At 41.9% G+C, this 13,384-nt stretch overlaps 1 protein-coding gene across 1 annotated transcript in view; it reads right to left on the reverse strand.

Annotated features, from left to right (window-relative positions):
* Window positions 1–13,384, reverse strand: part of IPO7 (importin 7) — a 52,913-nt gene that overhangs the window by 25,773 nt on the left and 13,756 nt on the right. Inside the window, exons 2-8 of the mRNA XM_056850728.1 lie at window positions 13,182–13,263; window positions 11,092–11,245; window positions 9,376–9,534; window positions 6,181–6,337; window positions 3,376–3,465; window positions 311–405; window positions 128–212 (exon numbers count right to left, since the gene is read on the reverse strand). Of these exons, the coding sequence (XP_056706706.1) occupies window positions 128–212; window positions 311–405; window positions 3,376–3,465; window positions 6,181–6,337; window positions 9,376–9,534; window positions 11,092–11,245; window positions 13,182–13,263 (822 nt within the window). The remainder of the gene's footprint in view (window positions 1–127; window positions 213–310; window positions 406–3,375; window positions 3,466–6,180; window positions 6,338–9,375; window positions 9,535–11,091; window positions 11,246–13,181; window positions 13,264–13,384) is intronic.

Consider the following 13,384-nt stretch of genomic DNA (forward strand, 5'->3'; position numbering starts at 1 on the left):
TGCAGCTTTTATGTCATATTACCTGCACATTCTGTACACAAATTCTGTGTCATTTTTAATCTTCGGAGAATCCAGAAAGAACTATGTACACTTCTCAAACACGCACGCGATATCAAGAATACCCTACCTGCTGAACGCCAACAGCAAATGCCTTTAAGAAAACTTCTGCAAACTCGTTGTATTCCTTGGAAACATTGCCTGGGCTCCCATACCTATTATTAAAAAGAAATCTAAGATAATGCTGCAATATTTTATGCATACCATGAAGTTATATTTTTACAATAAAAGGAATCTTGAGAAGAATCATTACCTTTCAAAAAGCCTAGCCAAGATGTGCAATGCCCACTTCTTACATTTCCACCAAGGTAATTCAGGTCTATCATCTTCATCAACTTGAAGGGTTTCCTTTAAGAATCAATAGTACATTTACAAAATATAAGTACCTAACAATATTTACATTCATCTACAGTTGTACATTTGTCTGCTACCTCTCGAGGGAGAACTTCTCAAGGTGGCAGATAACAATAAAAAAGTAAAAAATTGGGGGGGGGGGAAATCCAATTAAATAATCAACATCAAATCCATCAGATCAACAACAAAAGATGACCTAATCCAGCCAATATGAAATGTGTTTTATGTGCTGTCTTATGGCGACTATGAATCAACCTCCCAAAAGGCCTATTGTTAACAGCCTTTCTCAGGTCTAAAATTGCAAAAACAGTAGAAGAGAAAAAAAAACCAACAGCAGACGGCAAGGTTGAAACATTTGTAAAATAAGGCCTAACAAACACAATAAAAATATAGAGGCCATAAAATACACAATTTTAAACGACCAGAATAAAATAATTAAAAGGTGGGAAAGCATGGATAAAAGCTGGTCAAACAGAAATAGTGTGAGTCGCCCAATGGTCAAGAGAGAAGGTGCCAGGATGACCGCAGGGGAAGGGCATTTGCATTAGCTAGGTGCCATGACTGAGAAAGCTCTGTGTTTGGTTGCCATACCCCTCTCCTCCATGGGTGAGGGCACAGAGAATGGGGCTTAGGATGAAGATCTTAATTGGTGGAAAAGGCAATACTCAAAGCGTTTTGCTTTTCTGCAACAACAACAACAAAAAATCACCACAATCAGAGGGATGAGGATCCGACCTGACACTAGAAAAACTGTTCATACTCCAGGTAGAAAGATAATGTAAGAATGATAACAGCAATAGCAAAAGCCCTTCAAAAACTCCTGATTTATGCATTATTGGGGTTAGGGCTGAAATCTAAAGGAGTTGTTTATATGAAAAAGAAAGGAGCTGTTTATATGAAAAAGGAAATGGCAAACATGCCCAGTGCACTGTTTTCCATTTTCAGAACTGCCATGCTCTCAGACAAGTTAAAAAGAAACTTGTCCAATTCGTTGTACAATCCACCAAGGCACAAATTACCAAGAAATACCAAGCTAAACATATGAATCCTTTGTGTGCTAATTTAATTATTATATTTTAATCCTGCTGGGCTGTCTAGCTTGGAAAGAAGGCGGCTGAGGGGAGACATGATAGAGGTCTATAAAATTATGCATGGTTTGGAGAGAGTGGACAGGGAGAAGTTCTCCCTCTCCTATAATACTAGAACGCGGGGTCATCTGCTGAAGCTGGAGGGTGACAAATTCAAAACAGATAAAAGGAAATATTTTTTCACACAACGCATAGTTAAATTGTGGAACTCCCTGCCCCAGGATGTGGTGATGGCTCCCAGCTTGGAGGGCTTTAAGAGAGGAGTGGACATATTCATGGAGGAGAGGGGTATTCATGGCTATTAGTTAGAATGGATACTGGTCATACTGCATACCTATTCTCTCTAGTATCAGAGGAGCATGCCTATTATTTTGGGTGTGGTGGAACACAGGCAGGATGGAGCTGCTGCAGTCGTCTTGTTTGTGGCTTCCTAAAGGCACCTGGTTGGCCACTGTGTGAACAGACTGCTGGACTTGATGGGCCTTGGTCTGATCCAGCAGGGCCTTTCTTATGTTCTTAATTAAAATGGTGTGTAACTTCCTTGTATTTTTAAACAGGTACCAGGGGGTTATCAGCTCACTGCACAAGTGCAGATTATCATTATCCGGCTCGTTATACGGCTGAAGCCACCATACTTTCATCAACTACCTTCACACAGTAAAATGCATATAATTTCATGCAACTGATTTTGGACTGGACCCCATGGAGGATTTCTGCTGACTGAAAGAAGGGGGGTGATTTGTACCAATCCTCGCTCCCACTATAGATCTCTAGCTACCCCTTCAAGCTGTTCTGAGGGGTCCCCTGTTCCCCCAAAACAGTATTTCACAGGGCATTCTGGCTGCAGCAAAATGGAGGGTGTCAGGTAATCATGTGGGGTGGGAGGTGTGGAAATGTTCAGTGGAATCCAAGCCTTTATTTGAAATATTTTTATCCTGCTTTTTCACCAAATTAGGGCCCTGAAGGCAGTGAACAGGTAAAAACATTAAAAACCAACACACACACACACACACACACACACACACACACACAAATAAATAAATAAAATAAAACAAACAGGAAGGAGGGTCAATAATAGAATGCCAAATGAAACAAAAAGAGTCTTTACCCACTGGTGGAAGATAATACAGAGGAACAGAGAAATTTCTACAGGAAGGGAATTCCACAGTTTTGGGACCACAACCATAAGGCCCTTTCTTGGGTTGCAAAACTGATAAAAGGAAGTATTTCTTCACACAACGCATACTTAAATTGTGGAACTCCCTGCCCCAAAATGTGGTGATGGCTGCCAACTTGGAAGGCTTTAAGAGGGGACATGTTCATGGAGGAAAGGGGTATTCATGGCTACTAGTTAAAATGGGTACTAGTCATGATGCATACCTATTCTCTCCAGGATCAGAGGAGCATGCCTATTATCTTTGGTGCTGTGGAGCACAGGCAGGATGGTGCTGCAGTCTTGTTTGGGGACTTCCTAGAGGCACCTGGTTGGCCACTGTGTGAACAGACTGCTGGACTTGATGGGCCTTGGTCTGATCCAGCAGGGCTTTTCTTATGTTCTTAATCCTACCCTCTATCGCAGGAGCTCAGAGCAGTGTACACAGTGTGTCTCTCCCCTCCCCCCCCCCCCGGTACACCAACCCTGTTAAAAAGGTTAGACTTAGAGAGTGACCGCCCAAGGTCATGGAGCATGCTGGTTGTGCTGAAGCCAGATCACCTCCATTTTAGTTCAGCGTTTTAACCATTATACCACACCTGCTCATCCACCATTTACAGCCCAAAGTTAAATCTCACTGAGAACATTCCATTATTAAAATTAGGGGGAATTGAACATCCAACTGTCGTGTACAAGACGCACCCAAAAGTAACAAGTACTTACAGCTGGAACATCTCGGTCCACAACTGTCTTCAGAATTTCTATCCACTCTGCTAAGTTCTGTTGATTGATCAACTCAAGGGGTAATGTGTACTGTTAAAAATACAAATTAATCTGGCTTTAAAAACAAAACATTAGGCACACATCTGAATTTCTCAAACTTTTATCAGGCACTCTCTTGATCTATGGAAATTTGATGGAGAACAGTATCATTGCCACAGTATAAAGTTATAACCCAGAGGAGATATTGAATGCACATTACAGAATCAAACCTTGACTATTTTTACTGCAGCAGAAAATCTACCCCAACCTTTTGAAAACAACCAGCAGCTTGTCTCATTGCAAAGATACACATTTTTGGTCCATTGTGTTTCATCTGGATTATTTTATTGTGACTGGTTTAGGCAATAATTTTATTCTGTAAGCCAAAATAGGGAAAAATGTTTTAAATAACAAGTACACAGAAGTGGGAGCAGCTACAGAAAAACAGCAGGGAGTGGAAGCCCTTGCTGCACACACAGTTCTCCCCAGGACATGCAGCTCCTGTCCTCAAAAAGGTTATTTCATTACCCTTTGGTTTCACTGAGATTTCCCACCACCACCTTCTGAGAAAAGAGGCACCACCTGAGAACTGTCCCATAACTCCCTCTTGGCACTGATTTCAAAGGATGTGTCTCATGTCAGAAGACTGATTCAACCCTCTACCTGTTATAGCTTAATCTAAAACGTGGCCTATGTTCCATGCAAATCTTTCATTCTATCAGACTAATTGGCAACTATGCTTTTCTTGTTGGACTGAAGAAATAGGCTATACGTAACTTCGGACTAGCTCATCTTAATTCTACAATTATTTCGGTTTATACCTAGGATAGCGTAGACAGCAACTTCAAACAGTAACCTTTCCTTTATCCCTTAGAAGCTCCTTGATCCATTGATCTTGAGCAGCATAGATCTAATGTTTGAGGGATATAAGGACTGAAATAAATCTTGCCACTGACTATGTAGCCTTGGGATCCCTGTCACTTAAGAAAAAAGGCATTATGTCAGACACAGAGGCATTAGATTTATATGTTAAAAGGGGCGGGATATAACGTGATTGAAGTTCCTCATAAAAGCGGCATTCCAAGAGGGCATGAGCTAATGAATCAAAAGACCAGAAGAGCAAGGACAGGTCCTGCCTGGGTATGGTATATTCAAAATCCTGCCCTGCATAACCATAGAGGGGTTAGCATTCATTCTAGCTAAACAGAAGGCTCTCAAACAGTAACAGAAAAGGATTTGCAATGAACTTTATATAAAGGATGGCCAGATGAAGGAGGCTGAGAGGACTGTGGTTGCTATGGAGACTAAAGAATGACAGGGGAATAAGTGACAGGTGAGGGAGGGTAACAATTGAGGGGGGGAGAGTCAGTTGGGGAGTCGTTGGGAGAGAAATGGATGCTGCAGGAAAGAGCAAGCCCTTTAACAAGCAGCGATGGGACTGCAGAGGCATCCACAGCACAGCGGACAGTGGACTATGTGAGCTGAGATACTGACACTGAGCGCACAACAAGAGGGAAGCAGAAAGACAGAAAGGAGGAAGGTATTTGGACAAAGCTGACCAGGAGGGTATGAGAAGCTGAGGAAATAAAACGTGGCAGACAGAAGAGCTTCAAAGCATCCGCAGAATCAACCCGAACTGAAAGCGCATTAAGACTGATCAACTCCACAGTGTGTGCTTGTGTAATTAAAAGCTTCTCATTGAAGTTTATTGAAGCTGGCTGTTTTATGGCCCGCATTCAACAGGAGTACTCTTATAGTTTTTTACAGCTTCTGGAACTACCGGTTGCTGTTTCATGCTGCTTACGCTGTTTTATGTCACTTCATGGGGGCCTTAATTAATAATTTTATCGCTGGCTTTTTATGACTTCATAAGGCTTTTTAAAAATTTTGTTAACTTGCTTGAGTAGACCTCTGGAAGGTACTAATCATATACAATACAAGTAAATACGCTGTTATAAATACTGAATGGTTAGTCAGGATTTATCCAATCTTTAATTAATTTTTAAAAATATCCCTTAAGAACCGAGACTGGTATTTGTCATTAAAAGACACTACATATGCTCTGAACTCCCTGTGTCCTACAATCCATGCTGACAGGGTCTCAACACCCACCTGCAAGGGCAACGAAGGCTTAAGAAAAATATCACAATTTGGTCAAAGAAAACCTGTAATACGGTACAAGTTATCTAACAAAGCCCTTACTTGATTTACAAATAAGTAAATGGTACATAAAAAGTTCATAAGATTGCAGTGCATTCTCCCCATATTGTCATCCTTTCCTGGGACATTGGAGGAAGCTAAATTTCCCCTTCTCTTAGCAGACTCCTCTCGGGAGATAACCATTCAAGTAGCCAAATTTTGCCTCCGGTCTAGTGGGATTCGTAAACGGCTAATTGAAAACCCTTCCCCATAGAAAATCTTTCCTCCTCCTCTTCTAATCACCCTTCCCAGAATCATCAACTTTTATTATTTTATTATTTTAAACCCAACTTTTATTTTTATTCAGAACTGATATTGTATCGAAATAAAACTTGATTGATTGACATAAAAAGTAAACAAGACTATAAAATCCACGACTGTTCCTACATACGTTACCTCCCTGGTGACACTGATGGGAAACCATTTCTGAAGATACCTATATACGATTTACAGTGCAATCCTAGCCAGTTACTCCAGTCGTAGCCCACTGAAATCAACTGGAGTAATTCCTCTGCACAGGACAGAATCATGAACGCATCCTACCTCCTAAGAGAAACTGATCCTCACCTGAACAAGAGCATAGAAGATTTTGAAGATCTGTTTCTGGATAAGGACAGACTGATCAGATGGATCAGAGAGAAGCTGGATGAAACGATCCTTCAGAACGGGCAAAAAGTGCTGCATTGCTGCTATCAAAGGTGTCCGCTCTTCTGGTTTCTTATACCTTTAAAAGCAGAACTGGCTTTAGAAAGATTTTAAAGGCAACTACAATTTAAAAGACAGATGAGAAGCTTCAAGAAGAAATCCTTAGCAGAGAAAGCACTAAACCTTTCACTGTCTTTTTGTGCTGATTCCTCTGTAGACAATATGACTTATGAATTTATCATAATTGTGATATGCCAGGAAACAGATAACCACTTTTGCTCCACAGCAAAAATGCAGTTATTTTAACATATCCTCCAAAAACTTGGCTCTTTAAGCAATGTATCATTTGAATAGCATAAAGTTAAGGCAAAGTAAGGTCAGAACTTGCTTGATGTAAACCACAGCTGGAGACATTCTGACTGTCTGATTTCGATGCATCTAAAGTGATACCAATACCTAACCAAGGAATCTAAAATAAATCCAGTCCCAGTGAGTGTGATGTTTATGAAAACGTGAAGGGTACAGGAGAACAATACAGAACTGCATGGCCCTGCAGTGTTTGTGAAAGAATCGATCATAAAAATGTGAAAAATAGGAAGGGGTCCTGTTATTTTTTTTCTTGGCTTCCAGAACCATTAATACAACAATGTATAATGGAAGGGGCGCAGAGAAAATTTCTAGGCAGAAAAAAACCCATCTTGAAAATGCGGATGGGGTAGGAGTATGGAAGCTCCGGATGGGGTAGAAGGAGTATGGAAGGGGTTCCCCAATCTGTTTCAGCACCTTTGGAATTCTGACACAGGTTGGTGGGCGCAACTACAAAATGTCTGCCGTGGGAGTCAGAGCCAGCCGCAGAATGGAAGGGAGTGAGGTTATGCATAACTGTAACAGTAACCCTTCAACATTTCAGGCAGAAGCTCTGCTTAACAGGATGCCTTTTAAAATGAAAATATTGTTTAAAAATATTTTCTTCATACACACAGCTTACCTTCAGTCGCACGGAGAAGATCCTTGTGCTGCAGTGGCGGCTACTGCCAAAGCAATTTCTTAAAAGTTTGCACAGCCAATCAGATCTCCATTGGCCAATCAGAACCCCTAGTGCCGTGTTGGCGAACCTATGGCACGCGTGCCGCAGCCGGCACACCAAGCCCTCTCTGTGGGCACGCCCGGACCGTCGCATCTGCCTAGGGCTGTGCCGTGTTGCCGTGGTGAGGGCACTGAGGCCGGTGCTCCTTCTCCCCAAGCCCATTCTCCCCAAGCCTGCACTGGCGCCCTCCCTCTCCTTGCACCCGGGACAAGCCCCTCCCTCTCTCTCAGCTGAGCTGTTGCCGCAGCTCAGCTGTTTGTTGGGGCGCCCCGCCCATCTTCAGTTTAGACCGGGAGGCTGTGGCCAAGCACCTTGCCACGCCCCCCCTCAGCTGAGCTGCGGGGCAGCTCAGCTGTTTGTCGGGGCCCCGCCCGTCTTCAGTTTGTTTGGGGGCCCCCCTGTCTAAAAAAGCATTTATAAAATTCTACAACATTTGCAGACAATCTACAAGGAATTTTCTAGCATTGTAGCAGCTGCAAAGGTGAATTTCAGTAACAGATTTTTACAGTTCCGTAAGATGGAGACAACCCTGTGTTTTCTTACTTCTCCAGATAAAGCCAAATTTGAAGAACTTGATCTTTCCTGCCTACACTGGTTAGATTTAGAAAATCTGGAAATGGAGCTAATAGAATTTCAAGAAAGCTCTATCTGGAAAAATAAATTCTATGACCTGTGTGAAACACTGGAGAAGATAGAAGGGATGCCAAAGGACAGCACAGTTAGTTCTGAAAATGAAATCCTTAAAGTGTGGAATTCTCTGCCAAATAATTTTAAGTCAATGAAAGCACTTGGGATTGCTTTCCTTACTTTGTTTGGATCATCTTATGCTTGTGAGCAGCTGTTTTCAGCTTTGAATTATATCAAATCTGACACCAGAAACAGGCTAACAGATGACCTGAGTGCTGCATGTGTTGCTCTCAAACTTACAAAGTATGAGCTAAGGGTAGACAAATTATCAGCATGCACACAACAGCAAAAATCACATTAATTGTTCAAAAAATTTGACGATGTCCTCAAAGATGTCACAAAAATGGTGAATTACATCATGGCTCGTGCTCGACAATTGTCGACAGTTTCAAGCACTTCTTGAGGAGGTTCAGGCACAGTATAATTGTTTACTTATGTACAATAATGTCCGGTGGATGAGCAGAGGATGAGTCCTGGAGAGATGCATGCCAAATGCAAACTTTTACCTTTCAATAAAAAGTTGTTTGTATCACTGAAAGCTCTGTTATTGTGTTTTTCTTTTAACGCAAAATATGTGAATGTATGAGTTGTTTTTTCTAAACTAAAACCTCAGTATTCAGGTTAAATTGCCGTATTGGCACTTGGTGATAAATAAGTGGGTTTTGGGTTGCAGTTTGGGCACTCGGTCTCTAAAAGGTTCGCCATCACTGCCCTAGTGGGCAAAAGGCCCCACTGGCCTCACCCATTTTCTAAAAACTCTTGACAGGCACCCATAGGGGATCCCTACCTAAGGGTTTCTGAACTCTGAGAGGTCCTCTTAACAGTGGGAAAAGCACAACTTTAAAAAGGAGTGTAATTTTTTTTAACGTAAATAATTTAATTATTCAGTTTATGGCCCACTCTTCCTCCAGTTCAGAGCAACATGCTGAAGCTAAACAGATTTTTATCAGAACGACATGTGTTCAGCTTCAGCAGCACAACTGTCGTTAATCTCTTGGGCCACAAATTATGCAGTTAAAATAACCTCGTGATCCTTTAAGGAGAACAATTTTAGACATTTCTACACAACTGGGATTCTAAAGCTTGACAAAGAATGGTGCAAGTTAGAACAGGGGCAGCCGCAGTTCTGAATTCCACAGCATTTTGAAAGAATGTCAGTGCAGACATCTTGATAGCTTTTTCTACACTGACAAACCCCCATACAATCATCACAGCACTCAATAGCTTATTCAGCGTGATTGACTCACCCGGACCTATTGTCTAGAAACTAGCTGCATAAGCTACTAGCGCAGCACAGACCTGCCACGGCTCTTCTACGAGTTGACTACAAGAAGGGAACTTACTCATAGTTCTTTACAAGCTGATAAAGACAAAGAAGAATTCCAAGCCAACAAGCACTATTATCAGACTGAAGATAAAAACCAATTTTCTCCACGACTGCAGTCCAACGATTGGGATAATCATGCTTGATAATATGGTGAATGCAAGTAGTAAGTTGTACTCTGGAAGACAAAACGTGTGTGGTTACATGTTTTGCTATTTCTTTCATGTGTGGAAGAAGCAGCTTGTATTTGAAATGAAGGCAGGGAACTGCAACAACCCAATTAAGAATTTTTCAAGTCTTTTTTATACTAGGGGGTGGCGTTAAGCATTTAAATGTTGAAAGAGGTACCTTTTCTCCTTAGCCATCACAAAAATTGTAATCCACACAATATCTTTGTGAGCGTACCCTTTTTACAGTTCATTTTCTACCATCTCTGCCATCGTCTTCTCTATGCTAGTTCCTCTCAGACATAATTGGGCATTGGTAGGATGCCGGCTGTATGCGGCAGGTCGTTCCTCCCCTGGAGCAGCACTCAGCCTCACTGCCTGGCATTGTGCTACCTCCTTCCTCTCTAGTCTGCCTGCAGGGCCTCCATTTACTTCTCCCTTCTGTGTTTGTCCCACATCTCTACCAGCAACGAGCCAATCAGCCATCCTTCCCCATTAACCCAATTGTCCCTACACCTGGATCCAGCCTGGCCTTGCTTGTTTTTTGGGCCAGGTGGCCCCTCTTTAATCAGCTGCTGGCCAGCTCCAGATGATTCCCTAGGCTGCCTTAAGCAAACAGTCTGTTCTTCAGCATCAGAGAAGGTTCCTTTTAGTTGCTGCCTTGGCAGATCTTCTTCTTTCCTCCTTCTGTCTGACAGCCATGGACCAGGTAAGTATCCCAGCTCTGGGGCTTTGGTGGGGGAGGCTGAGCCCAGAAGTGAGCCCGCCTCTGGCCAATCTTTTATTAAGAACAACCAAAACACTGTGCAAGTTTTCAAATTCACCAGAATTCTTCATCAAACTGGATGCTTTAAAAGGTAAAGGTAGTCCTCTGTGCAAACACTGGGTCATTACTGACCCATGGGGTGAAGTCACATCACTTTTACTAGGCAGACTATATTTATGGGGGGGGGGGTTGTCATTGCCTTCCCCACTTGCCTACACTTCACCCAAACCAAGCTGGGTACTCATTTTACCAGCCTTGGAAGGATGGAAGGCTGAATCAACCTTGAGCCAGCTACCTGAAACCGACTTCCGTCGGGATCAAACTCAGAGGTCGTGAACAGAGTTTGAGCTGCAGTGCTGCATCTTACCATTCTGAGCCACGGGGATCTCTAGCTGGATGTTACAAAAATTAAAAGGGGGAGTGCAGATGTCTCAGGTCATGATCTTAAGACCTGGTCCTGTGTGCGTCCTGTACAAAATGCTGAGCAGGCATGTAGATTTAACATGGAGCTGGTGCCAGGGTGCACCCTGGTTTTCTGGGAGCAAGAAGTTTAACAAATGGAATCCTCACACTGGAAACACAAAGGACAGCAATAGTCCAAATTTCTCGACAACACCAGGCAAGATACACAGATCCTTTGAAGTCAGAGCAGAGGAATCACTTGCCATTTTCTCCAGCTACACAGTTCATATGCTTTCCCATACAAAATTGATGTTAAATTCTAATGACAATAAAACCTAACCTAAGGAGTTTATCCATATGGAAAGAATACATTTAGTGACCGTAATTCAAACAAGCATACCGGATCAGCTCAGGAGAGTGAATAATGGCTTCTACAATATTCTCACGAATACAGTGTCTATCTTCTTCAGGTATTGAGTAAGGTGGGATGTCCCCTGGTGTAGTATCACGATCAAGCCAATATTGAGTTATCATATTCTTCAAGTAGATAACACCTGTCAAGAGAACATCTCAATATTAACATAGACAAAAGATATGAATACACAATGAATGCAATTATTGATAAAATTCATTACATGAATAGTAAACAATGGCACACTAATAAAACTTCTCAATTTGTTCCTGGAAAACTCTCCCTCATTTTCATGGAAGATACCATATCAAACCATCAAGTCCAGCAGTCTGTTCACACAGTAGCCAACCAAGTGCCTCCAGGAAGCCCACAAACAAGATAACTGCAGCAGCATTATCCTGCCTGTGTTCCACAGCACCTAATAGGCAAGAAAGCCAGTGCAGTGTGGCAGATTTTTGGTAAAATATATATGCAATGGATAATTTTGACAATACCAGTATGTGTCAGTTTTGTTAACATCACTCCCTATTTTGGCTAGCACTTTCCCCAAATGTCTTTACTAGATCCAGAATGATCTGCCAGGTTTTACACAAATCTCTGAACTGGTACAAACTATGTGAGGCACCTTGAGACAATGGCTTGATCATCAAGGAAGGGGCTATGGCATGGATACTTCTAGAATAATTTAGAAGAATCAGAACCAACTCCATATATAGAGGCATATGCATGTTCTAATGTATATTTTGACCTAATCAAGGAATCAAAGCTATCGTCTAGGCAATAGTTGCCTTCATCATCTTCAGACAGCCTAAATTCCTTTGTACCGGTTGCCATTCCAGCAAGCCAACTGGCACTTTTTTTCTGTTATCAACCTCTCCTCTCTTTCTCCAGTTGGAGGAGCAGCAGGCCTTCCAACCCACCTTATTCTCTCCTACACTGATCAGAAGCACCAAGTTTGATTTCCTCAGACTCCTCTTCTTCTCCTTGCCAGCCCATGAAAATCAATGTTTGTTTTCTGACCCCTATAACTCGTTTCCCATCTATGCACCCTTCCCATCTGACACACTAATCAGACCAAGCCTCACTTTCTCTTTGATTTATTGCCTGGAGTTACTGAATAGCCCACTTTGTTCCACTGTCAAGCGCCCTTTTTTGCACCTCCCTCGAAGCCATAGCTGTGTGCATGTCTTGAAGGCCAACAAAACCGCATCCCTGATGATTTTCCCCACTTATTCCTTGTCCCCATTCTCTTATTTTCTGAGGTACAGATTATTCTGTCAGGGCATTACCAGGTGGATGCCAGAACTGGATACCGGTACTGACAGATGTGTGGTAGGTTGTGAAGAAATGTATATCGCTCTGACTACATTCCTGTTACCCAGACACTCATCAATAAAGTCAGTCTCTTTGATATCCCAAGTTATGAGTCTAATTTTCCTTTCTGAGCCTGCTTCAGAGCTCTGTCACTTTTATTTTCAATCCCAATACATAACCTCAAGGCACACAGTAATGAGGGGTCCACCAACCTTGGGGAGGGGGAGTTTACTTCCATGAGCACCACTTAACTCTACATAGCATTTTATTTTGCGCTGACTTTAAGGTGGTGGGGCTAAGACATAAACAGATGTTCCACTTAATAGGCAGAACTCTGTTGATGGTACTTTGGATCCAACCCAGTATGTCCTCATACGTGACACCAAATCTGTTGGTATTCCACTAGCTGGAAATCACAGCTTGAAAAGTCTGGTATCTTCCAGCATCCCATTTCTACTTGGCAGGTTGTTTCCGATGTCATACGTGTTTTATCAGGAAATTCTGATTATGAAAGAATTATCATGTAATGATAAACACAACAAAGGATGGTTTTGTGCACAAAAATCCAAATTACAGTAATTCACCCATTATTGCAAAATTATTTTGCTCCATTTTTGAGACCACACTATAGTTCTATTCATAAGGGATTTGCAACATTAATTTTTTAAAGATCTAGCTTCTGCTACATGTTTTGTTCAATTACATAATATTAAATACAAAACTATATGTAAAAATATTATCAGAGAACAAGCACCAACACTTACCTGCCTGTCTTACTGGTAAATCAAGTTGTTCTGACATAGTGATTTGAAGAAGAGTTGAAACGAAGTTCACTGACTTGTGAGCCTGTGAAACAGAAGTACACAAAGTCATTAGGTGTCAAACACAATCTTCAGAAATCATTACAAATAAAGTTTGGGCGGCATATGTTCTTCCACCAAAGCTAGACAGAAGAAATAGGAGCTTC

Source organism: Euleptes europaea, chromosome 6, assembly GCF_029931775.1.
Source record: "Euleptes europaea isolate rEulEur1 chromosome 6, rEulEur1.hap1, whole genome shotgun sequence".
NCBI classification, from domain to species: domain Eukaryota; kingdom Metazoa; phylum Chordata; class Lepidosauria; order Squamata; family Sphaerodactylidae; genus Euleptes; species Euleptes europaea.